The sequence below is a fragment of the Sitophilus oryzae genome, unplaced genomic scaffold (genome assembly GCF_002938485.1).
Source record: "Sitophilus oryzae breed Bouriz unplaced genomic scaffold, Soryzae_2.0 scaffold_1449_pilon_pilon, whole genome shotgun sequence".
NCBI lineage: Eukaryota > Metazoa > Arthropoda > Insecta > Coleoptera > Curculionidae > Sitophilus > Sitophilus oryzae.
The window spans coordinates 268,909-296,221 of NW_022146114.1; the positions used below are offsets into that span (position 1 = coordinate 268,909).

The window sequence follows — 27,313 nt, forward strand, 5'->3', positions numbered from 1 at the left end:
TTCTTCTAGGTCTGTTAATTCCTCGTGGGTACCATTCTGTAATTTTTGTGATCCATCTGTTGTCCGTCCTTTTTGCAAGATTTCCTGCCCATTGCCACTTGAGGGAGTTGATTCTGTGGATGACCTCTTTTACCAGGGTCTTTTGTCCGCTCTATTTTTTTCTGGTCTTTTCTGATTATTCGCAGCATATTTCGTTCCATTGAGCGTTGAATACCAATGTACCCAGTGACCGTTAGTACCCAGTAAGGAAAGCCATTAGGTATCATTTATTTTATAAATTATTAGAAGATGCCTTGATTTATGTAGCAAGGCTTTTAAAGCTTTCGTGAAAATCTTGGCCTTAGATATTTTCATCGAAGAACTAACTTTCCAGTTACCGTATATCTCAGAAAGATATAGCAACTTATATAATTTAAGTGTTAGATGGTTTATAGTGCCAATAAAATACTTGATTTCATTGAAGATGATGTTAATAATAAATTATCTGTTTTGTTCTTAGATACCAGTCTAAGTATAAGAAAGTTGTCTTTTCGAAACTGGTATTAGTTCAACCGTTAATTAAAATAATGAATCGTTGACTCACCCTGTACAGGTTGTCCGATTTTTGTGTGTTTTACAGGGTTTCTCGTTTATGAGCAGCGGTAAAAAGATAAGGGTTTCAAAGTTGCTACATTTTTATGAAACTAAAGTTGAAAACCGCCTCTACCTACTCATAATCGAGAAACTCAGTAAAACACACGAAAATGGAACACCCTCTACAGTGTGAGTCAATAATAAAGTCCATTATCTCGGTTGTTTCAAGATTTACAAAAAAATGTTAAATAAAAAAGTTTTAGGCAATATTAACTTACACAATTCAGTTTTTTTAACATACAAGGTGCTCCAAAAAAGCGTGGTAGATATAACTTTTATTAAATGAAAATTATAGTTTGCTATGCAGCTTAAAAAATACGTTGTGGGTATCTATTTCTAAAAATGCTGGAAATAGGTGTTTTTATAGGCATTTTTTGAAATTCATTCGCCAACTACGATTTCCATTTAAAAAATATTATTATTTGACAATATTATTGTTTGACAAAAAGCGTAAGTATAGAAAAAACCTGATGATGCCACTGGGCTGTGCTTAAGAACTATCCTTCTCTTTCGAGTGTAGTACAATATAATTATTGTAAGTTTCTACAAATATATGTTATAATACAAATGTTTCTACAAATATAATATACAGGGTGAGTTTCCTACGATGCTCTCTATGGGTATCTCGGAAACTACTGGAGATAGAAAGTCGACTAAATGGGGAAAGAATTGCAGTTTTGTGGGGTCATAAATATGCGCCTTTCAGATTTTTGAAAAAGTTCATGGCTTACTAGATATTTCGAAAAAAACAAATTTCGGCTATTTTAAAAATTGTCCCTAATTCCATTATAAGCTATTTTAGATAAAAAGTTTTCAGATAAAAGTTTTAGATAATCACATCCCTAATGAGACTGTGCTCTCCGTTTTTTTCTAAAGCCTGTCATTTCTGACATATGACACAAACATAGGTTTTTTTAAATGGAAACTTTTAAATAGTTGGCCACGACTTCATAAAAAGTGCCATTTTTTAAGCTTTTTAGTGATATAAGCTATAATATCTTTTCTTCGAAAAATTACTGAGTTTCTGAAGTTCTTATAATTTCTGAATTCTTATAATTTTAGACAATTTCACTTAGGTAGCCATGGAAACAAGTTCAATCGACATTGCTCTCAGAAATGTGAAGCTGTCACATCCAAACTTTGCAAGTTAAAATAAACGAATATTGTAAATATGAATTTTTAAAATGAAGAAAAGCGTGTAGATCGCGTGTGATCGCGCATCAATAGAGTGGTTCCAACATGACTTTCATTATGACACACCACCCCCCACCCCCCATAATAAAATAAATGTATTAATAGAGGTGGACTAATTGCACGGGCCTCCTCGATCACCTGACCTATCCATTTTAGAATTTTTTATGCGGTATAGTTAACAATAAGGTTTACAAAGGAACTTATGAATTAAGAGAGGCACTCGAAGTGGCGGTACGAGAGAAGTTTGATTAAGTCGACCGGTCCTTCTGTGAGAATGGGTAATAATTCAATTTTAAAAACATGCAACTCAAAACAATGGCGGATTTTTTGAACACTTTTTAAAATAACTTAAAGTGTATGTAGTGATATTATTTTTTTAAGTTTTAGTTTGTGTAATGTAAATTGTAAAGAACCATTTAGTAATATATTCTGACTTTTTATAAGTTATAAATCATAACAGAATAAGAATAACATGCAATCTAAATGAAATTAGCCAAGAAAGATAAGAATTGGCTATAACTAAATTTAACTTTTCTAACATTCACCGGTCAACATATCCTCGAAAATGTATGGCCAAGAAAAATTGAACCAATAATCCTACACGCTTTTCTTTATTTGAAAAATTCATATTTACAATTTGTATTTATTTTAATTTGCAAAGTTTGGATGTGACAGCTTCACATTTATGAGAGCAAAGACGATTAAACTTGTTTCCATGGCTAACTAAGTGAAATTGTTTAAAAATGAGAAGAATTGGCTATAACTCAGTAATTTTTCGAAGAAAACATATTATAGCTTATATCGCTGAATAGCTTAAAAAATGGAGCTTTTTATGAAGCCATGGCCAACTATGGTTTCCATTTAAAAAAACCTATGTTTGTGTCATATGTCAAAAATGACTGGCTTTAGAAAAAAACGGAGGATACAGTCTCATTAAGAATGTGATTATCTACAACTTTTATCTGAAAACTTTTTGTCTAAAATAGCTTATAATGGAATTAGGGACAATTTTTAAAATAGCCGAAATTTGTTTTTTTCAAAATATCTAGTAAGCCATGAACTTTTTCAAAAATCTGAAAGGCGCATATTTATGACCCCACAAAACTGCAATTCTTTCCCCATTTAACCGACTCTCTATCTCCAGTAGTTTCCGAGATACCCATAGAGAACATCGTGGGAAACTCACCCTGTATAATGTATTATCAATTATTTAGCAACTCTTAAACAATTAATTGTTTTATTAGTAATTAAATCTTATGTTATTTAGAAAACATTTCCTCGCAATAGGCTTTTGCATACATTAAAATTACTTAGCATTTATTAATACAAAATTAGTATTCAATTGATGTTTTGTTATAAATTTATTTTGCATAAATTTGTGCAGCAATGCGTTGTAAATAATGAAATGCTATTACCACGTTTGAGTATCGGCTTTTAACTCAATTGTTGCCTATTTACTAAACGACTCTTGATTGATCTATTTCGATAAAATCCGAAGAAATTTGCAAACAGTAACTGTTGTTTCGCTGATTTATTCCATTTCATCCTACGTTAAAAATTATCCACTTTCGTCCCGATAAATTATAGCGCTATTGAAAAGAAAAACACAATAAAATAAAATACAATTGTTCCTATTTATGGCTGGTTTTACGCTTTTGCGTTCCCACACAAGATAGAATGCGTTTCCAAATCCGTTTGTTTGACCAGCCTGTTACAAAAAAGAAAAATTACGTCTGCTTTACTGGAAAATTTGCATGCGGCCGATATTTGGAGTGACTCATTGTCTACACTGCGGTTAGCCTGGACACCGACTAATTTCATGCACTATTTATCACATTTTTGTCATAATTTCTTAATTATGTAATGTCCTTTCTTGTGGTGGCATTCCGCACGCATATCGACCGATAACACGTTTATTAAAAGAAAGTTAAGATTGTAGATAGCGGATTTAACATATATTAATCTTTTAAGCTTTGAAGGATTCTGATCTACAGATTACCGAATAACCTAAAATTTTTAATCACAGCTTATTCAGTACCAGCTGGTCATCTTCGCTGGTTTTTCAGTATCCGAGTTTCACCAGCACCAGCATTCACAACACAAGCCTTGACCTTTTTTTATACGTACTTAGATCCATTTTTTGGATCATATAGAGAGCAATAGTGTATCGGGCATCTGAAGCTCCTAGAATAAAAAGCTTGGGAATTTTGTTTAAGTGTAAACCAAAAATATGCACACCTAAAGTATGTATGACGATGTATTTCAGGAAAATATTTTAACTTCTACAGGGTGGCTCAAAAAAGTGTGAGTGGATCGGGATGATTCTTTTAAATGGAACGCTATGTATATTATTGCATTTTTGGCTTCTTTTCATATCATTTTGCATAATCCTAAGATATGAGTAGATATATTTCGATAATTTAATAAATAAATAAAATATATATTTTTCAACGTCCCTTAAAAAAATACAAATACAAGAACTGTCCTAAAATCAAAACTATCTTAGGTATTTACTTTACATAGTCTATTCTTACTTTTCTATAAATATCGTAATCTTGAATTATACAGGGTGTTCAAAATTCTACGCCAAACTTTCTAAATTATAAAATAATTTTTCTTTGATTTTTTTTTAAATGGCACAAACACCATGTATTTTATTTTTTTATTATATGGAAAAATGAACATTTTTTGTATTTAAAGTATTTCAAAATTTTTAATTATTTCGTTGATATACGCAGTATTATTTCATATGGCTCAACAGTATAATACGAGAGAAAAATCATTGGGTGGCTTTAATAAAATTTTACTGTGGAAAATGGCATATGAAATATAAAACCGCGAATCTCTGCGAAACCGTTAAAAATGTTGAAATACTCTAAACACAAAAAATGTTCACGTAGATTTTGATTTTCTACTTTGATTAAGAAGATTATTAATTGTTTTAAATAAGTAAATATTTATACCAAATCCAAACAAAAAAAAAACAATTAAAATAAATCTAATATTTCTAATATATCGTTATTATGAACACGGTTAAGATATAAAGCATTATAAAGAATTGCAGCTGATGGAATCACAACTCTCATGGAAATGATTTAATAAGGTGCAGAAACCGGCTCAAGAATGTATATCTCTTGAAGCAAATATTAAATATTTATAATATGTTGTGTAGTTATAAATTACCTTTCTTCCTTTTAATGACATTTAGGGTCATTGTTTTAAATGAAATGTTTAAAATTGGGGCCTAAAATACGTTTTTTCTCCCTTTCTCCCTAGGTTATATATAATATGGTCGTAGAAAATGCATTTTTATATAATTTAGAACTCATTTTTACTCATATCTAAAACGTCAATATTCCATGGGTATATAAATGAGGTCTAAATTATAAGAAAAAGCATTGTTTACGAAATTTTGAAGGGATAGGTGAAAATGGTGTTAATTTGTTAAAAACTTCAATCAAAATTACTTTTATTTTAATCGTAGAAACTAAAAATGTAATAATATACAAGGTGTTTAAAAAATACAACTTTGATATTTTTTATATATTTTGGACACTCTGTACCTTTTGAACATAATTTTAAATTGTAGCTTTAGTAATCCTCCAATGATCCCGCTACTAACAATTTCTAAAAATCTAATCGTGTGCTGAGGTGATTAACCCTGTATGGACATGAATCTGTGAAGGTGTTAAAAATGGTACTTACTACAATACAAGGAAAATATTTGAAAAAAAGGAAAATACAATACAAATAGAAGGAAAATATTTGAAAATATCCAAGTACTAATCCGATGAAGTAAAAAAGAAAACCTTTAAAAAGAAGATATGTTTTTTAATGATCTGGAACTACTTGTCAATATTATTGACTTTTAACCTAAAGCGAATGCACGATTAATGCGGATTTATTCAATGCAGTTGTTGTGGCTTGATCTTATTACCATAATATCAAATGGATAGAGCAAACGGAATTGTGACCTTCTGCTACGTTTGGGAATCTCGTTGCAAAATGCACATTAAACGGCGCTGGCGAAAGATCGTAACCTTGTCCGCGCTCGACTCATCTCTTTATACGGTTTGTTTTGTGTCAGTAATATTGACCCTGATTACCGTAGTTTTTTTTTCAAAATGCATAGCATTAGATAAATGTAAAAATATTAACACATGGCAGGCGTACCTACTTAATCTAATAAATAAGTGGTGATAAAAATACTCAGAACTCAGAATACTAAGAGAATATAAAAATGGAGATTATTTAACAGATATGGCTGCGGAAGATGGTTGCAAAAAAACAGTTTACGAGTACTTGAATTTTACTAAACTAATTTTATTCTTTACTATTGTCTTCTGCGACAATTCTGCAAGCACGAATAAACGGTCCTAACATAATTAAGTTTTACAAAAAATAATTTCAATTTGTGTCAGATGTAGATTGTAGATTATATTTCCCGCCTCTTCCTCTTAGATCACTATGTAGTTCACTCTCTCGCCGTAAGGTGGAGCCACGCATTTTAAAGCCAAACAAAAAATTGTGTCGATCCAGACCCTTTCCCGGAATATATAACGCCGGGCCGTCTTCAATTCATTATCCTTTCGCGTGTGAGTGGAACCACGTCGCGTCACCGTCTGTCATTTATAAAAAATCGGACGCGAGTGATAACCAGTGGATTCGAACACTAGTGTTACACTACAGATGATAAAGTGCCTTACAATGTTACTCATCAATTTATAACTTTTGGACTTATAAATTATGGACCTTCTGATTCGGAATAATGTTTACATAATTTTTGGGTAAATTCTTGATATTTGAGCAAGGTTTCAAAAAATGTTTCACCTGTAGCGCTTTTTTACCCCCTCGTCCTATATTTTTTATTTTGAAAGTTGGCTATCCTAATTTTGCTTCCCTTTCTTGAGTTATAACTTATCATACAGTCTCAGGGCTTTGACAACAGCTAGTATCTAAGCCGGTTTTATAGAGGTTAGCCGTCCATCTCCGATATCAGTCGTACCAAAGTGTATCGCACAAATGGTTGTCTCGGCGCCCTCAGTGATAATTTAACCAGTAAGTTAATTTTTTTAAAATAAAACTAGCTCTTGCCATATATATCCTATTTTGTAAAATCTTCTCTTGGTATTTAATAATAGTTTTTTTAGTCTAAAATTACAACAGAAACAAGTACAACAGAAGAAAAAATACAAAATAGATCAGGTCAAACGAGAATATTCAAATCATTGCAACCGAGATGGAATATTGAATAAGCTGTGGAGTAAAGCTTAATTTTCATGCATCCGTTATCCGACGACACGTTGATACGACATTAATTTTATTGGTTGAATTTAAACACTTCGATTGGTTAGAAACGGTTAACCAATCGAAGCCTTTCAATTCAACCAATAAAATTAATATCGTATAATCGTATCGTCGGACAACGGATGCATGAAAATCAATCTTAAGTAGGATAGATTAATAAAAAATGAAGAGGTAAAAAGAAGAATGGATATTGAGATGTGTGTTCTAACGTTTATAAAGGAGAAGAAACTTAAAAGGTACATACATACATACTGCCATTACTCGCTGGCGAGTATTCGACACACATCAGAAGATGGTCACGCAAGGCGTTTTTTTTCATGAGCTTTTCTGTGACTGAAAAGCCCGATACGTAATGTTATCTGCCTACCGCACTCCGGGCATTCAAAAATCTCATTGCTTTGTGTTGCCTCTTTACTTTTTGGCTGTCGCTGTTAACTGAGTTTACAATTCTTCTCCATTGAGTTCCATTGTGAGCTGCTTCTTCCCACTCATGAAAATGTCCTTGTACCTTTTCAAGAAAAGGACCTTTTTAAGAAAATTAATTTTATTTTTCAGAAACTATTTGAGACAGAGTTTACCAAAAATGCTTTTTATATCTACTAGTAGGTAAATGAATTTGTAGATATATTATGACTTTTCTTGGAACTTTAGTTTCGGAGATATTAATTTAATCGGACCTTTTTAAGAAAATTAATTTTATTTTTCAGAAACTATTTGAGACAGAGTTTACCAAAAATGCTTTTTATATCTACTAGTGGGTAAATGAATTTCTAGATATATTACGACTTTTCTTGGAACTTTAATTTCGGAGATATTAATTTAATCGGACCTTTTTAAGAAAATTAATTTTATTTTTCAGAAACTATTTGAGACAGAGTTTACCAAAAATGCTTTTTATATCTACTAGTGGGTAAATGAATTTGTAGATAGTCAGTTTTCTTGCATTCTGCATACGTGACCAGCCCATCTTAAGCAGGATTTTGTAACCATGACTTCAATACTATCGAAGTTAGCTTTTTCAAGGACCGATACGTTTGAGACAAGATGGAACCACCGGATTCTTAAGGTGTCTCTGTTGCAACTTGTTTAATGTGTTCATGTGTCGGCGGTACGGCACCTAGGTTTCGCTCCCATATAATATGGTCGGGATTATAATTGCTCGGTACACTGAAGTTTCGTTTTTGTTCTCAAGTCATGATTGTAGAAAACCCTGTCTTTTAATTTCCAGAATGTTCTTGAGGAGCTGCTAATCCTGTGCTGAATTTCAGAGTCTATGTTGACCTTTTCCGAAATCAAACTGCCGCATGCCGAGGTAATTGAATTCCGCCACATATTCCAATATTTCTTCGATTTTTATAGCATTGTTGTGATGTTCCGGGGGAGTGTACATAATTTTGGTTTTGTCGATGTTTAGCTTAAGACCCAAAGCCTCGTATGCCCAGGTATATGTGTTCAACATTTCTTGTAATTGGTGTAACGTGCTTGCATTTAGAGCACAGTCATCAGCGTATTGAAGTTCTGTGATGAATTTTGTACGTGTTCTTGCCCTGAGTGTTTTTATGTTTAACAGACCGCCGTCGTATCTGTATCTAATGCCCAATCCTCTCTCCTGCAGTTTGCTGTCCACTATAATGGAGAGCGCTGCCATGAATATGACTTGAAAGGTACTGATTCATTAGAAGAAGAGAAGATCACTGGCAGAGAGACAAACTATGGAAACACTAGCATTGCTGGCCGGAGATTAGGAAAATACAAAACAGTTGAAAACTGATTTAAGTATAGATATAGTAATATAGTTAATACATAAGAGACAGATGTCAATATTTGAACTGATGTCGCATCCATAGTTTCAACAGTCAAAATATTTAGAGACAACTAGAATTCGATTCGATTGCGATTCAGAACATGTATTAGAAAAATATGAAAATAACATCCTTACACAGATGATAATATGATAAATGATATTCGAGATTAGAAGAACAGTAATTTGACAAAAAAATATAGTTAAAACACATATTACTAACAAGAAAAATATAGTTAAAAGGCACAAAATCACATAAACGCAATAATAACCAAAATGTTACACGAATAAAATAAAATAAACACATATATAAATCTGATAAATCATATAAAATGAATATGGTAATATTTAAATTTAGTCTCGCGGTTCTTCAGTAATAATATCCTTTAAAAAAATATTAATTACATCGCTATTTTAAATTGCGTTGTTTACACACATGTTAAACCTTTATGCTATTTACCTTGCCCTCAATCGTCACAATAAACTTTGATTATTTCTGTTTTTTGTACTATTTGCTGCACTGCTCGAAGCTTACTTGCTTTATGAGGTACAGGAAATATTAACATACCAAAACAATATTTTATGCTAGGATCGTGCTACTTTGTGGGTGTAAAATTATAATAAAGGATATGTAGGGGCATAGATATTAAAATCAAATTAATTCTCTTCATTAGATGCTCTTACTTTACTTGGTTGCGCTAACTTCTACACTAAAGAGCAGACATTGTAAAATGTATAACCTCCTGTATGGCAAATATGACAAAGCCACAAAAATATTTTTTTAATGAATAAATTTCCTTAGTAACACATGCTAAACTCTATGCTGTCGCGATATAGTCTTAAGACTTTACGGCTAAGGCCGCTATAATAAAACAGCATGTTATATAAAACATCTATTTATTGATTAGAAAATATCAAGCAATAACAATTAAATTAAATGCGGAAATTCCAAGTCCCATGTTTTTATGAATTTATACAGAAGCTTCATACGTGACTATAACCAACACTACAAGACTCTAACTAAGCAACTGTGTTACTAACTGACTCTTGATACTTACAAATTCACTAACTAACCGTTATCTTCTGTATACTTTTTTATATCAGTCTTGTCATTGCTGGTCATTAGTGACACCACCTGGCGATGACCGCGATGAACTGAGCCTTTCGAGTCGATCAGATTCGAGTAACTGAGAAGTTACTCGAATCTGATCACATCGATCTGATTGTTAATTTAATTTTAATTGTATTACTATTTATTTTAAAACTACTCCACAAATGGTTTCTTCCATTGCTTTGATTGGACGTAAGGCAACGAAAAATTATTTCCCTAATTAGCACCACAGGAACGTATATATTTAAGACAGTTAATATAAATGAGAGTCTTCACTGCATCATCATCATCATCATTTTCAGCTTATTCAACCGTATCCAATTATGGTGTAGCGTCCCTCACATATTTAGATACTCTCTTTGTAGTTTGACCCATTGTAGTCTATTGTTGGCTATTGGGGCCCAAGTTATCCCTACTAATTTCCTATATCACGATCCCATCTCAGGTTTGGTCTGTTTTGGTCTCAATAAAGAGACCTAGAAGTGGTGAACCTATTCCTCGTGGGTACCATGCTGTAATTTTTCTGGTCCATCTGTTGTCCGTCCAGAAGGACAGATGCCCTGGCCATTGCCAAATGAGGGATTTGATTCTGTGGATGACATCTATTACCTGAGTCTTTAGTCGTATCCATTCTATTCTTTTACCGTCTTTTTTGGTGATTCCCAGCATATTTCGTTCCATTGAGCGTTGTGCGACCCGCATTTTCCTTATAATGTCCGTTTTAAGTACCCAGGTTTCGCATGCATAGGTAATACACATTGGTCGATTGTTTTGATTACTACTTTAAATAAAGTGGCATTCTAGATTTGAATATGATTGAGTTTCTTCCATAAGTACTCCATGCTAACTTAATTCTTCGGTTGATTTCTGGTAGTAGAAATCCCGAGCTGTGTATTAGTTTGAGATGTATTGTGTTATTTATTGTAATGACTTTTCTGTCTACTAGTTCATTGTACAGGGTGAGTCAACGATAGAGTAAAGTCCATTATCTCATTTGTTTCGAGGTTTACAAAAAAATGTTTAATATAAAAGTTATAGGGAAGGTTAAGATACACATTTTAAAATTATTGTAGAGTATACAGGGTGCTTCAAAAAAGTGTGGCGGATATAACATATATTTTTTTAAATGCAACACCCTATTTAATATAAAAGTTATAGGGAAGGTTAAGATTCTGCGTAAAATTCCATAACTTTTTTTTATATAATGTTATATACCTAAAATTAATAGTTTTTGTAATATTTAAATTTGTTTAAACAAATGGTAAATTGTAGTGTGATAAAAGATTGTCAGTGGTACCATTGTTTCTGGAGTTGCAGTACCAAAATTTGGTATGAGAGTTTTCTAAAGATGAAAAAAGGGATATATGTAAAGATATTTTAGTTAAATGCTACAGGGTGTTCAAAATATATTTATGAATTTCAACTACTTAAAATTAAAAAATCTCAAATTTTTCAAATGGTACACCCTATATATTTTCATTTTTTCTGATAGATTTTGCAAAGCTCTTCAACTTTTATTAAGTATGTCATATAACTATTTTTAATAGTTTACGATTTATTCCAATTTTTTCTATTTTTACACTAATTTTTAATACAATTACGCTATAACATCATAGTTGCCGTGACAAAACGAAAGTATTTACAACTTATCTTTAACAAGTAGTTTAATAATTAATTGCAATAATTGTTATTATTAGTTAAAATTAATTAAATTTACTCAAATCAACTAAAATCGTAATCGTGAATTTCTTGGTGTATTTCTATATTATGAAAGATAACACTTGGATTTTCCGTCGGGGCTAATAGCCACAGATTAGGGTTATACTAACTAGATTATCTAATTATTGACGACTACCGATATAGGAGTTTTTTTCGTCATACAGTCATACAGTAAAGTATTTTTCTCGTAGTAATTCTGGTTTATAATTCATTTCATAAAGCCAATATTACAGCTGCGAAACCGTCCCATTACACACTGAAAATAATATAATATAATATGAAAATGTTTTCTAGATAATCTACATCTATTCTTATAGTACTTAGCAAAGTACTATATAATATATAGTACTGAGCCAAAAAAATATGTTTATCTTGGTTTGTTCGTGTATATCAGTCACATTGACTAATTCATTTTCAGGAAAATCTGTAAAACTATTATCTTTACCTCTACCATTTATACTTATTACAACAAAGTAAACTAAAATTCACGTTTTGTTCTTAACTTGCTTAACAGACATATGAAATTTTGATCATTATTATTTTTTGTCATGGCAACTCTGATGTTATAGCGTACCTAATTGTATTAAAGATATGGTAAAAATAGAAAAAAATTGGAATAAATCGCAAACTATTAAAAATAGGTATATAACATATTTAATAAAAGAGCTTTGCAAAATCTATCAGAAAAAATGAAAATATATAGGGTGTACCATTTAAAAAATCTGAGATTTTTTAATTTTAAGTAGTTGAAATTTATAAGTATATTTTGAACACCCTGTAGCATTTAACTAAAATATCTTTACATATCTCTTTTTTTTCATCTTTATAAAACTCTCATACCAAATTTTGGTATTCCAACTTCAGAAACAATGGTACCACTGACAATTTTTTATAACACTGCAATTTGACATTTGTTTAAACAAATTTAAATATTACAAAATCTATTAATTTTAAGTATATAACAATATATATATAAAAAAGTTATGAAATTTTAGACAGAATCTAAAAATAAAATAAAAAATAGGGTGTTGCATTTAAAAAAACATATGTTATATCCACCACACTTTTTTGAAGCACCCTGTATACTCTATAATAATTTTAATATGTGTATCCTAACCTTCCCTATAACTTTTATATTTAATATTTTTTTGTAAACCTCGAAACAAATGAGATAATGGACTTTACTCTATCGTTGACTCACCCTGTACATTACTTTAGTTTTTGCTAATTCATTTTGAGACCTACTTTATTGCTGGCTGTATTTAGTTCATTAATCTGTGCTTGTAGTTCTTCAGGACTATTGGCAATTAAGGCTGTCATCAGCGAATCTTGGTTTGTTAGTATATTCTCCATCTATTTTCAATCCTTTGTTGGTCCAGTCCAGTTGACGGAAGACTTCTTTTAGTGTTGCTGTAAACAGCTTTGGATATATCGCGTCTCCCTGTCGTGCTCTTTTGCCAGTTGGGAAGTTTGGGGTTGTTTTATAGATCATTATACTCTTGCTGTGACTTCTTTGTATATATTGGCGAAAGTTTCAATATAAGGCCTGTCAATACCCCTGTCTATACCTTGTTTCGCTAGGGCTTCTATTATTGCTTAGGATATGGCTGATAATTTCTCTTAGTGTATGTATGTGATCAATCGAGTGCAGAAGTCGCTTCTAAAGCCTGCTTTTTCTCGTGGTTGTGCAGCTTCTAACGTGTTTTGCATTCTGGTGTTTATTATTTTTGCCTTGCGGTATATGTTTTGGTTTGGTTTTTTTTGGTTGCTCCTTAAACAACAGGCTGGTATTGGCTAGGATTTTCCAAGTTCTCCTACCGGCGTACTTAATATTTCTGCTGTTATTCCGTCGTTCCCTGCTGCTTTTCCATTTTTTATATTTTGTAGCGCCTTTTTTACCAGGCTTATTATTTTGTTTTTGTCTGTTATTCTGATGTTCTTGTGTATTAATGCGATTAGCTGCCTCTTTCCGATCATGAGGGATTTCTTAGCCGTCTTATAGCTTTTCCTGTGTTCGATTGTAGCTTGTAAAAGTTTTTCATTCTAGTTTTTAATGTCTTCTGCAATCCTCTTTCTTAGTATTTTACATAATTCTGTGTATTCTATTCTATGTATGCTGGGCTCTCGATTTTCATTTTTCTTCTTCTCTTGAGGAGTACTTTCAACTCATCAGTCAGTTTATTATCTTTGTTACGCCGATGTGGGCCCCCTATTTTTTTTGCACAGTTTAGTACAGTATCCATGACCTGTTGTGTGTTTGTGTCTTCTTCAGGCTGCCTACTGTCCAGCAGCTGTTCACATTCACTGGATCTTTCTTGATTGTCATAAAACCCTTTTTCTAAGTATTATTTACACAAATTGCTAATATAAGTTAATGTTAAATGTGTTTTAATTATATCTAACAGGATGTTTTGGAGAGTTTGGAGATGATTCTGTTAGATAAGAAAAAAACAATAATGTAAAATATATTTATAAATATTATCTACGAAACATAAATATGAATAGAACCTTTGAATTTAGGTAGATATAAAATGCAATGCTTAAATTTCATCGACTTATCTAGGTTACTGACACGGTGTTAACATTGGCAATGGGTTCAGTGTTTTTGCAACTCATTCTCTGCATGAACAGTACCTCATTGATTGAGGTTTAATTCTATTTGCAATTTTATTTTATATTTATAAAGTAGGCCAATTTTGGCTCAAGGAATATGAAATGGAAAATTTTCCATGATAATTTTCTTTTACCCTGTAGCTTAATTAATTTTGATATTATAATTACTAATAATGTCCGCCATACAAATAAAATCAACAAAAAATATAATTTATTTCTGAATTAAAATGATAGACAACAACTGTCACTGTTGTGTACCTTCTCGTGGAAGACTTTACACAATTTGGTAGTAAATAAGTCTATTCACTTTGATTTTAATGAATGTTGATATTTAAACAGAAAACACCTAAAGCGGGCCACTCACTAGAGAGCATGATGGGCGACTTATTGGATAATGGAGCAATGGATCAGCAAGTTTAATAGTGTGTGTGTTGGTTTAACTAGGTTTTGCTAAGTTGTATAATGGGCGTATGTTGTTTGGTCAACATGTTGTTAAAGGTTCGAATTTTTATAAAATTTTAAAGGAAGCAATGTTGATTCAATACATAAATAATGACAATAATTAACATTTTCATCAAGTTTATTTCTATCTTTAAAATTTAATTAGCTTTAAATTACTTAAAAGGTATTTGTTGAAAGATTTTCAATGTAGAAGGTGCCTTCAGTAAAAATATATTAACAAACATACACTTGCAAGAGTCTTGCTGCAAGATCTATACTACTTCTTAGACTGCAAGGTTAAGATCAAGACCAATGCAGTCTTGGTCTTGCATTTGCACATCTCTGCTTAACAGTTTGATGTTATGATATGGAGAGCTATAGCCTCTGTGAAGCCGTCTCAGATACTGGCTTTTGTCAAAGCCCTGAGATTCTATGATGGGTTATATCTCGTTACAACTCAAAAAAGGAAGATGGTTGCAGATTGAAGAAGGTCGCAGTGATTAACCTCCCTCCCAAATATTCTACATTCTACAAATTGTTTTTTAATGAAAAATATCAGGTTTGCTAAAATAAAGTATATTATTATTGTACCAAAATGTCATTCAATTTATATTAAAAAGAATCAATTTATTCGAAAAGAAAACAATTAAATGGGGTTCTGTGGAGCGGTTTTATTATGACATGGTATACTCTGTAGAAATTGTAAAGCTATTAATTTATCAAAACTTTTTCGTTAAACCCACTGAAATATATCTCTAAATCTTCTTATTATCGGAACAATTGTTACAGTAATATAATTTTAAACAAACAATAGCAAATTTCGACACAATAGACTGTTAGTTGAGAGCAACTTTATGATGATAATGTCTACGATATATACGTGCATTAATATAATTTTACGTAATCACAAGTTGATCTTATTTCTAGAGATTATCTTTTGTGTGTATCAATTCTCGTGCGAGTCTCTATCCTAGTAATCTAGAAAATAAATATGATGTGAAAGTTGATAATGGATGCACGTAGCAATATCCTGCGTGGTATTTATAAACTTGATGTAAATATAATCCTACCCATGGTATCTATTTATCTAACTCTTAATTTGATTAACAATTTTAACTTCATAAGATGAAACCATAGATTATATATATGTTACTGTAAATGTCCAAAATGCGGTAAAACCTAGGATTTACCAAAAGCAAGTGGTAGTAAAAACCAACCAACCCCACCAAGTAACCACCTAACCAATGCATTAACACCCCCCAAATAACCACGCTAACCAATGCATAAAACTCTCCAAATAACCAGGCTAACCTAATTAGTTAATGCTTTTAGTAGGTTTAGCGCGCTTATCCTAGATTTCACAGCATTTCGGACATTTACAGTAGCATATACAGGGTCCGCCAATAGTGCGTCGGGCATCTGTAGCTCCTAGAATAAAAAACTTAAGAATTTTGTTTAAGTGCAAACCTAAAGTATGTACCAGGATGTATTTCAGGAAAATATGTAAACTTCTATAGGGTGGCTCAAAAAAGTGTGAGTAGGCCTGGATGATTTTTTTTAAATGGAATACCCTGTATGTTATTGCATTTTTGGCTTCCTTTCAGATCACTTTACATAACCTTAAGATATGAATAAATATATTCCGATAGTTTCAGTGATATTAAAAAATAAATAAAAAATATATATTTTTCAGCCCTTCTTAAAAAAATTATTAAAAATAGAGGAACTGTTCTGAAATCAAAAGTATATTAGGTATTTACTTTAGATGGTCTGTTTTTACTTTTCTATAAATATGGTAATCGTAAATCATACAGGATGTTCAATATTCTACGCCAAACCTTCTAAAATATAAAATATTTTTTCTTTGTTTTTTTAAACGGAACAAATTAAAAAAAATCATCCAGGTCCACTCACACTTTTTTGAGCCACCCTATAGAAGTTAAAATATTTTCCTGAAATACATCTTGGTACATACTGTAGGTTTGCACTAAACAAAATTCTCAAGTTTTTTATTCTAGGAACTACAGATGCCCGACGCACTATTGCCGGACCCTGTATATAAAAGGTTGACTAACCATGCAACCATATACATTGATTTGTTTTGATCGAAAATATACAGGTAAAATGTAAATAAACTCTAAATTTATTTACAGTTTGATTTTATTACAGAGCTAATACAGGGTAACCCAGACTTCAGAAAATGTTTTGTATTAATAATATAATAATAGTATATATTTAATTAAATATATACAACTGTTTTGAAATATTACAATTCAAAAATATTATTTAGTAAGCTTTATCTTCGTGACAGTTGTTGGTTGTGTCCTCCTTGATCTGCAACAGTTTGAATATTTTTAAGACTCTCCCTGGGCAGGTGGTATCGAAGGCATTGTTCTTTTTTAACAAATTGGTCTATGTCGTCTACGTTTATACTATATTTTAATTTTTTTCTTAAATTTTCTATAATTTAATTGTGTTAATTCTTTTGGTAACATATTATATATTGTGGTAGTTTCTGTTGTTAGAGTTTTGTTGTAAGTTTTTTTTTGGATTCTCTTGGCTGTTCTGATGCCTGATTTTCTACTAGTTTCGTAAGTGTGTTTGTTAGTTTTTAAAGAAATATTTGTTTTTAATAATTTATTTTTGATTTTGTGTAGAAGTAATATATTATGATATTTTATTAATTGTCTTATGTTTGGTTCTTTTGTTTTTTGGTATACTTCTTCTGTTGGTGTTAGTTTATCTAGGTTAAATATTATTTTTAGTATTTTATTTTGTTATCTTTGTAGCATGTTTAGGTGTTTTCCGTTGCATTACTCCACATATTAATTAAATATATATTTCTTGATGAAAATATTGTTTGATATATTGGTTTCTTCATATTTTGTGGTATTATGTTTTTAAGTTTTAGGAGTGTGGCAATTGTTCTGGCGTTTTCTTTTTTTTAAACGATTTATATGCGTATCCCATTTGGTTTTTGGTTTGTGATTTTTCAATTTTGAAAACATTTTTGGCACCATACAGGCTGATTCAAAAATATTTTTAAACTAAAACTGTATATTTTAAATGGAAAACTATATATTTTCTAGCTCGGTGAATTTACCATTAAGTTTCCATTCCAAAAATATCATATCATACACTATTGCGGAAGTAGTTTTTTAAAATATAACCTTTTTTAAACTAAATTTACTGTTTATTAAAAGTTCTCTCAAAATTATAAATTCGGAGAATTTTAAAAATTTTAACAGGAAGTACTGTATAATAGTATCTTTTTCAAAATTCAGTCTACCAAACTTTGCAATCTTGTTCTTTTCTTCTATTTTACTATTTTAAATGGAACGCTCTATATTTAGTATCCTTCGAACAGAGTTTTGTTTTATTAAGCAAACTAAGGCATGCAATACCTAAAATAAATATTTACTAAGAAAGTCGTAATTTTTTGAAAATATAAGATAAGATTTAAATAATAGGCATTAATCATTAAATGTGTCAATCATATCTACACAGTGTAGCTGTAGGTTTTCTGTCATACAATAATGAATATTACGTTTATTTACTAATCCATTACTTTTAAAGGTAGCTACATCGGAAAATAAGATTTTAGTTAAATGTTCCAATCTTCATGAACTGTATTCAGCATATGCATTGCGAAATTCATTCTATTGATAAAGCCATTTAGATCTTGATGTAGTTCCAATTTACAAGAATGAAACTTATGTGTTTTTATAATCCTATCGACACTACTCTGAGAAACGTCGCTTAAAAACCTACGAAAATCCTAATTCAGAATCGTGTGTCACCCTGTATAATCCATTCTTTAAAATTTGAAGATATCATTGGGGTAGTTTCAGGATGTTTATACAGGGTTGTTCACCACATACGACACGGAGTATGGTAGCTAAACGATTAGATTTTTACAAATTGTAAGTTCTGGGTTCGTTGAAGGACTATTAGAGCTAGAATTTAAAAATATTTTTACGAGATACAGAGTGTCCCAAATAAGTTAAAAATATTATATTTTTATTTTTTTAAATGGAACACCCTGTTCCATTTAAAAAGGTTTATCACACTTAAACCTTACCGTTTTTGAAATATTTTCAATTTTATGAAATTGCACTAAAAATTTTAAGGCTTTATTTCTCCAAGGGTATCAAAGTTTTTAATACTAAATATTTACTGAAGATTATTTATTGATCAGATATTGTGTTGCTATAATAAAAATTTTACTACCTTATACAGAGTGTTCAAAAATTTATATTAAATAATTACTAGCTTTAAACGGCAATAACTTGTTTAATTTAAATGGAACACCCTATATATTTTACATGAATCACATGCACAATGTAATTGTCTATCAAATTGCATTATACCATTTTTTACCTATCTCTTCAAGTTTTTGTAGAAAATGCATTTTCTTATAATTTAGACCTCATTTATCACTATACCCATGAAATATTGACATTTTAGATTATTTTTAAAGATGTAACAAATTTTCAAAGAGTATAGATACTAATATTGTCTATATAGTTCGCTTATTTCATTAAAAAAATAAAAAAAAATTGTTTAAATATTTTTTGTTAACAAGGACCAATTAATATGATCCCAGCATTCAAACTACATTAATTGACTGTTTACATTGATTAATAATATTTGCTCCAAATACTCAAAAACTCAATTTTGTATGTGTATTAGACAGTGTGGTAAAAAGTAACACTTTATACATTTTATTTCATTTTTTGACGAATGCTTATTTATAAAAACAGAAACGTTCATCTTCATAACTTATTATTATATTGATTCTGAGCCAAATTCACACACACATTTATTTAGAATACTTTATTAATTAAACTAAAACTAATAATATATAAATAAATAATGGATATGTATATTTAATTGGTATACTCTTTCACAAAGATTTAAATAGTTTTTTTTGTATACCAATGGGCTTGCAATACATTTTGTACATATATGTTGCTTTAAAAAAATCTGAAATGTCAATATTCCATGGGTATAGTGATAAATGAGGTCTAAATTATGAGAAAATGCATTTTCTACGAAAACTTGAAGAGATGGGTAAAAATGGTATAATACAATTTGATAGACAATTATATTATGCATCTGATTCACTTAAAATATATAGGATGTTCTATTTAAATTAAACAAGTTATTGCCGTTTAAAGCTAGTAATTATTTAATATACTTTTTGGACACTCTGTATAAGGTAGTAAAATTTTTATTATTGCAACACAATATCTGATCAATAAATAATCGTCAGTAAATATTTAGTATTAAAAACTTTGATACCCTTGGAGAAATAAAGCCTTAAAATTTTTACTGCAATTTCATAAAATTGAAAATATTTAAATAACGGTAAGGTTTAAGTGTGATAAACCTTAATGAAATTTACCTTTATTTCAATCGTAGAATCCAAAAATAGAATAATATACAGGGTGTTCCATTTAAAAAAATATAACTATAATATTTTTTACTTATTTGGTACACTCTGTATCTTGTAAAAATATTTTTAAATTGTAGCTCTAATAGTCCTTCAACGAACCCAAAACTTACAATTTATAAAAATCTAATCGTTTAGCTACAATATTCCGTGTCGTATGTGGTGAACAACCCTTATAAAAAGAAAAAGTGTTAGGTGGAAAAGTATTTCTATTTACACCAAAATCATGTAGGTCCTTAATTTACTGTGTATTATGTATGTCAAATATACTAGCTCGTAAAAGCTTACATTATCATTTTTGATGTAAATTTCAAAAATCATGGATTTTGTATATTCTATCGTACAGAATTTTTATCCTACTTGATATACCAAAAAGCACAGACTTTTTGACACAGAACGTGAAAATATAAAAAGCAAAAATGTTTTATCTTGTAAATCTTGAACAACTATGGTGTTGCCAAATTGAATTTTAATAGCTGAAAACTTGTGTATGATTATTTATTATATATTATGAATGAAGTTTATCGATACGAGAACATGCATTAGTATGTATCAATCGATGAATAAAAAAAGACTTTAAATAAAAAAGTTGTGGCGAAAAAATCTATATAATTTAGTCATACCATTGATGACGCGGTATGTTCTACTTTAGATAGGGGAGCTATACTATGAATATTCTTGATTATAAAATATCATCCTTAAACATTTTAATTTTTATTTAATAAATATCACTGAAGCACAGATGACCTTTAAAATAACTTCATAAATGCTTTTAATTACTTATACGTTATTAACATGACATTGTTTTAATGCTACCCGAGGATGCTACCCGAATTTTTTGTGTTGCTCATGATTATTTATGAAAATAATAATAATTTAAACAATTATTTAATAAAAAAATATTACTGGGCATACAAATCAATTAATTTGTCTATTATAAAAATGTGTAATGTATTTTCATAAATATATTAAAAATCGTATTATATATTCATGCATGGAATTATTATATAAAAATTTCAATTTATTCAACTGAGTAATAATTCAGTTCAATATTTTACAGTGTTTGTTTATATTTCAGAATCTGTAATTTCCCGTGCTGCAGATGACGATTCAGACATGTATATGGAACCATTAGAGGATCACGAAGGTGCCTCATCCAGCTATCAACCACAAGACAGTAGTGAGCAATGGTAAGTGATATCCAGAAATTGATTCTAAATATAAGTTAATCTTATTTTATCTAACAATGTCAAATAATCCATTTAGCACTGTTAGCTAATGGTAATTTTAAAATAATTTAATATAATATGTCTGTTGCATGCTCTGTTTTATAAAAGTAAAGTTAGTTAGAAAGAGAAAATTTATTTTTGATAAAATTGTTATCTATTTTTCAAATTTGTTTCTTGCGATTTTCAGAACTTTTCCTACATTAGATTTCCTCTCCAATATTTATAGAAATATTAATCTCTCCAATATTTTCCTATTAAAACAACATCGACTTAATAAATAATATTTTCTAATGCCGTCAAATGAAAATTAATTATGAGTTTAATTAAGACTTATTATTAGCTAATGCTCAATTTTAGTAGCAAATTGGTATTTCACTTCTATTAGTTAGATGCATATTTTGTAAAAGCAGCGAATGGCAAGGAATAAACACATTACTTCCTATTCGCTTCGCCATTTAAAAAATGAAAAATTATATTCCATAAATATCGATTTTGGAAATATACAGTTGTTCATAAAAGCTGTATTCATATTACATGACATAAAACACAAGGTGTGCTATTTGAAACATGTACAGAAAAACACTGCATCTAGTTTTGACCCACCGTGTATATACTAACCAAGTTTCATCTGCTAAATTAAAACCATTTTATCATCTAGGTGCATATTTTCTCCATAGTTGGTTTTTTATTCATCTCAATAGCTTGCAGATATTCAGCTATTGAGATTTTTTTAGGAGATATTTGCTTTTGAAGAAAATACTACATTTTTTAGTATTTTTTACATTAAAACCATTCCTTTGTTTTTGGTCCTAGTCAACAGACCTATAAAATGGTGTTTATGATTTATGTAATGTCACTATTTTTAAAAAATCGTATTTTTATTATTGTCTGTTAGACAGTTTCTCTAGCAGATGTTGTGTTAAGTTCAAAAGTTGATCCCTACCATGATCAATTAAAGCAGCAATAGCCGAAACTTCAGAACTATATCTACTAGAGTAAAACTATATCTACTAGAGTAAACGTCAATAAACAATAATAATACGACTTTTCAATCACAGTGATATTACAAAAACAATAAACACTATTTTATTAGTGTGTTGATGAGGACCCAAAATCAATGGCAGAATTGCTGTAACTTGTTACTGTCTCATTTAAAAACGAATATCTCCAACAAAATTAAAGCTATTGAGATGAATCAAAAAACAAACGATCGCAAAAGGGCGTACCTAAATGATAAAATGTTTTTTAAATTCCTTGCTTTGTTAACATATTCCACAGGGTGTCTTAAACTTTCACCAAAAAATCTATCAATTTTGTTTTCCCTAGTATAATTGATAGATGGAAGCTTTCATTTTCAATTTAGAAAGAGATACCAAAAAGTTAAACAATTTAGCTACAAATTGCTTATAAAAGGCCTTCATTAAAATTGGCCCATTATCTACATATACAGGGTGTCCCAGAAATAAGTGCAAATATTTTAACTGGTACAACCCCAGAAACACGCCTGAGTTTTTTTTTCCGCGAAAAAAAAATTTTGAAAATTCGAAATTTTTTGAAAATTTTTTTGGATTTTTTTTTTAATTTTTACTTAAAAACATAATTTCTTGATAATATGAAAACATAGGTATTAGATTAAATTTACAAGAAAGAAAATCCAGAAAAGATCCAGTGGTTCTCAAAATTTTAGCAAAAAATAATTTTTTTTGGAAATTTTCAAGTAGTAACTGCGTTACAGTAATTTACAGTAAATTTACAGTAACTGCGTTACAGTAATTACAGTAAAATAACTCCGTTATTTTGGACTTATTTGAAAAACGATAAAGACAAAATCTGTTTCTTTTATCGAGATCTACCACCCCTTAAAATATTTGCACTTATTTCTGGGACACCCTGTATAAAATGCTAATGTTTATCAGTGTCGACTCTACTGAAGTAACGACTTGCTTTAGAAAGTTGCTTTTTTTACTAAAAGATAGCTAATTGGCTCTTCTAAAAACTGTCGTCGCCGGATTTTTTGTTTTTCGTTTAATTAAAAAAAAATAAAAAGTATTTTTTTTCCTGATATCGTGGCGGATGCGCCAGGCTTCAACTAGTAACAAAGTATTTAGAGTTATCCAGGGTGCACCACGGGGAGGCGAACTAGCTTTGCACTTTTTTTGAATCAATATATACATATACATATATACAATATAATAATATAAATTTGTTAAATGTTCGTTTGTAATTTTTTTTCTTTTTGTCATATACGTACAGTTTGACAAATATAGGAAGAGACTTGGGGATAGCACCGGTCGCGCACACGATAGAGAGAAAAATCTAAAATCCGCATTCGGCGGAAGAGAGATGCAGTTACGCTACGACAAATCTGATTAAAGCAAATTTGTGTGCTGTCCACTGCGCATCGAGGGGCGTCTCTTATTTTATATTTCTCACGTCTCTAGCTATACTTGTTAAGTTGTACTTTGTGTCTTAATATGTCATACGCTAAATAAATAAATAAATAAATAAATAATAATAACAAAATATATTAAATTTTAAACCAAAATACATCAAACATTTAAGGTTTTTCGTGCCGGCGAGTGTAAATTTAATACAGCAAAAAATATAACGTTAATTAAAATTCTATCAATAACAATATATCAGGAAACAAATTCTATACCGGGTGCGTCTCAAAAGTGGCTCACCCCTATAACTTTTTTATTTTTTCAAAAAAACGAGATTTGATATGTTAGTATATGACATAAATTAGGATTGATTGACGTATTCAATTGTTTTCGGTCACTTCCTGTTTCACCGGAAATGACTACAACTTTTGATTTTTAAATGGCACCCCCAGGATTTTTTTACTTTATTCGATAGAAAATGTCACTCTGAATAGAATGACATAGCATATGTCAACTTCTGATATTTTCGCATATAGTGTATTTGAAAATATAACTTGCAGTTCGTAACGAAAATTTGCTCCAAATATGCTAATGAGTCAATCAAAATGAAAAAATTGAGATATAATTAAAAATACGATTTGAGCATTTTCTAACTGGCCAGGACAAGACACTAAAACATTCAACATCAAATCTGTTTTTCCAAGCCTCCTTGATTAAGATTTAGTGTTTTTAACATAGTCATGGCACTCTAGATTCAATTGTAAAATACTATTTTTTATTAAGCGAGAATGTCAAATGTTGACATATGATATGTCATTCTATTTAGAATGTCATTTTCTATCGAATAAAGTAAAAAAATACCGAGGGTGTCATTTAAAAATCAAAAGTTGTAGTCATTTCCGGTAAAACATGAAGTGACCAAAAACAATTGAATACGTCAATCAATTCTAATTTATGTCATATACTAACATACCAAATCTCGTTGTTTTATCTGAAGAAATAAAAAAGTTATAGGGGGTGAGCCACTTTTGAGACGCACCCGGTATAAAACTATATTTTCATGTTTTTTTTTAAATTCTCTAAATCGGTATGGGAATCTACTCTTTCTAAATAATCTCCATAAAAAGCTAAACTTTTTATGAAGAAGGCATTTTCTCTCAAAATGTCAATAATAGAAAAGTGTTTCCTCTTGGAAAGACAATCCGGAGACATACTATATTAATTAATTTCGTGACTGAAGGTAACTTTTATTAAAAAAAAAACTATATTTTAGACGTTGTTTTACACATCAAGTATATATTTATCGTGATGAATGAACTGGTCGGTACGCCAAAGACCAAGGTATGAATTAACAAACCGATCATGATTCCTTCTTCGCTTCACCGACTGTAAAATTTATGCGCTTTCGTCATTTTGTCAAGAAAGTTGGGACATGCGAGTTTTTGCAATCAGCTGGTACCTACATTTCGGTTGTGGTACAAATGTTTTTTTTTCCTTTGCAACCTTTAATGGCAATTTACTATGCGACTGAATTTGCAAAGGTTAAACTTTTAAGTTTCGGGTAATTAGTATGTCTGGGACAGGACATTTATTTTACACCAATCCGTTCCGTTTTAAGAAGGATATTTCCTTTGCCTTGAATTGTTCCATTATTTAGAATATTCTTGTATCACTACTGGAATTTGTCACAATTTAAAAAACAAGATGCGTTGTTTATAGCGGGTGCGTTTCAAAAGTGGCCTACTTCTATAACTTTTTTATTTTTTAAGATAAAAAAAACGAGATTTGGTATGATAGTATATGACATAAATTAGGATTAAATTAGGAAAAATTAGGAAATGACTACAACTTTAGATTTTTTGATTGAACTTTAAAATGGAACCCTCGGATTTTTTTTTACTTTATTCGATAGAAAATAATACTCTGAATACAATGTGATTATCATGTCTGATCATATGTCAATTTTCGACATTTTCCCTTAAAACAAAATTGTATTTTAAATTTCAATCTAGAGTGGCTGTGTTAAAAACCCTAATTTTCAATCAAGGAGCCTTGGAAAATAGATTTGATCGTCTAATGTTTTTAGTGTCTTGTCCTAGCCGGTTAAAAGATGCCCAAATTGTATTTTTAATCATATCTCAATTTTTTCAAGTGGAACGATGGTGGCTCATTAACATAATTGGAAAAAGTATTTTTTATGAATAATTTAGTACCACATGACTTGGCATTTCGAGTCAAATTATCGATGAAATCGCATGTTGCAATTTCAAATAAACCATATGCGAAAATGTCTAAAGTTGACATATAATATGTTATTCTATTCAGAGTGTCATTTTCTATTGAATAAAGTAGAAATATACCGAGGTTGCCGTTTAAAAATCAAAAGTTTTAGTAATTTCCGGTGAAACAGGAAGTGATCAGAAACAATAATTGAATACGTCAATCAATAATAATTTATGTTATATACTAACATACCAAATCTCGTTTTTTTATCTGAAAAAATTAAAAAGGTATAAGGATGAACCACTTTTGAGACGCACTCGGTACAACTAGACCTTCCTGTATATTTGGACGCCCCAACGTAAAACTGAAACATAGTAAGTTGTAACATAATATGATCTAAAAGTTTTATGATCAAGAACACTTACAATATTTTTTAGTTTTACGTTTCTTTACGGACTCATAAATGTAATTTTTAGATTTATGTAGAGCAATTTAATGTAAAGATAGACTTGTCAATCAGCATTTTTTGCCAACTATTTTAATATATCGTGTATCACCGGCGACTCGTAGTAAATCCCAAGTAAATTTCCCCATACATGATTAATAAATGTTCTCCATAACATGTTAGAGAAGATCTAAAATATAACACTCGTGTCACGTTTTGACAAATATCATAAAAATTACACAGATAAAACACAGAGTTAACACGACACCGTAATTATTTAGTTTTAAGTTTTCGTAACTATAAAACTATTTTTTCTTATTTATAATGAATTCTTTCACCTCGTCTTTCACATATTTCATAAAAAAATTATTTGTCATTATTTTTAAAATTCACATGGGATTTCCATCGTTCAGGTTAACTATGTCAACATACAGTATGTCCCCGGATAGTTTTTATAAGAGGAAAGCCTTTTTTATCCACATTTTGAAAAAAATGCAGTCTTCATAAAAATGTTTGTTTGTTCTAAAATGGTTAATTCCTTCTATAATTTTCTAAATTTCCATATCGTTTTATATATTAAAAGAAAACATGAAAATATAGTTGAATTTTTAAGTTCTAAAAATCAAAACGCGTTTCTGTGGTTATATAAGTCCATTTTAAACAGTTTTCTTTCTCTCATAGATTGTTATTGATAGAATTTTAATTAACGTCATATTCTTTGCTGCTTTAAAATGTTAAAAAAGCACAAAATTTATTTG

The 27,313-nt window shown here is 30.1% G+C and overlaps 1 protein-coding gene across 1 annotated transcript in view; it reads left to right on the top strand.

Annotated features, from left to right (window-relative positions):
- LOC115877380 overlaps positions 1-27,313 on the top strand; it is a 178,893-nt gene that overhangs the window by 136,476 nt on the left and 15,104 nt on the right. Inside the window, exon 2 of the mRNA XM_030893531.1 lies at positions 21,353-21,464. Coding sequence (XP_030749391.1) covers positions 21,353-21,464 — 112 coding nt within the window. The remainder of the gene's footprint in view (positions 1-21,352; positions 21,465-27,313) is intronic.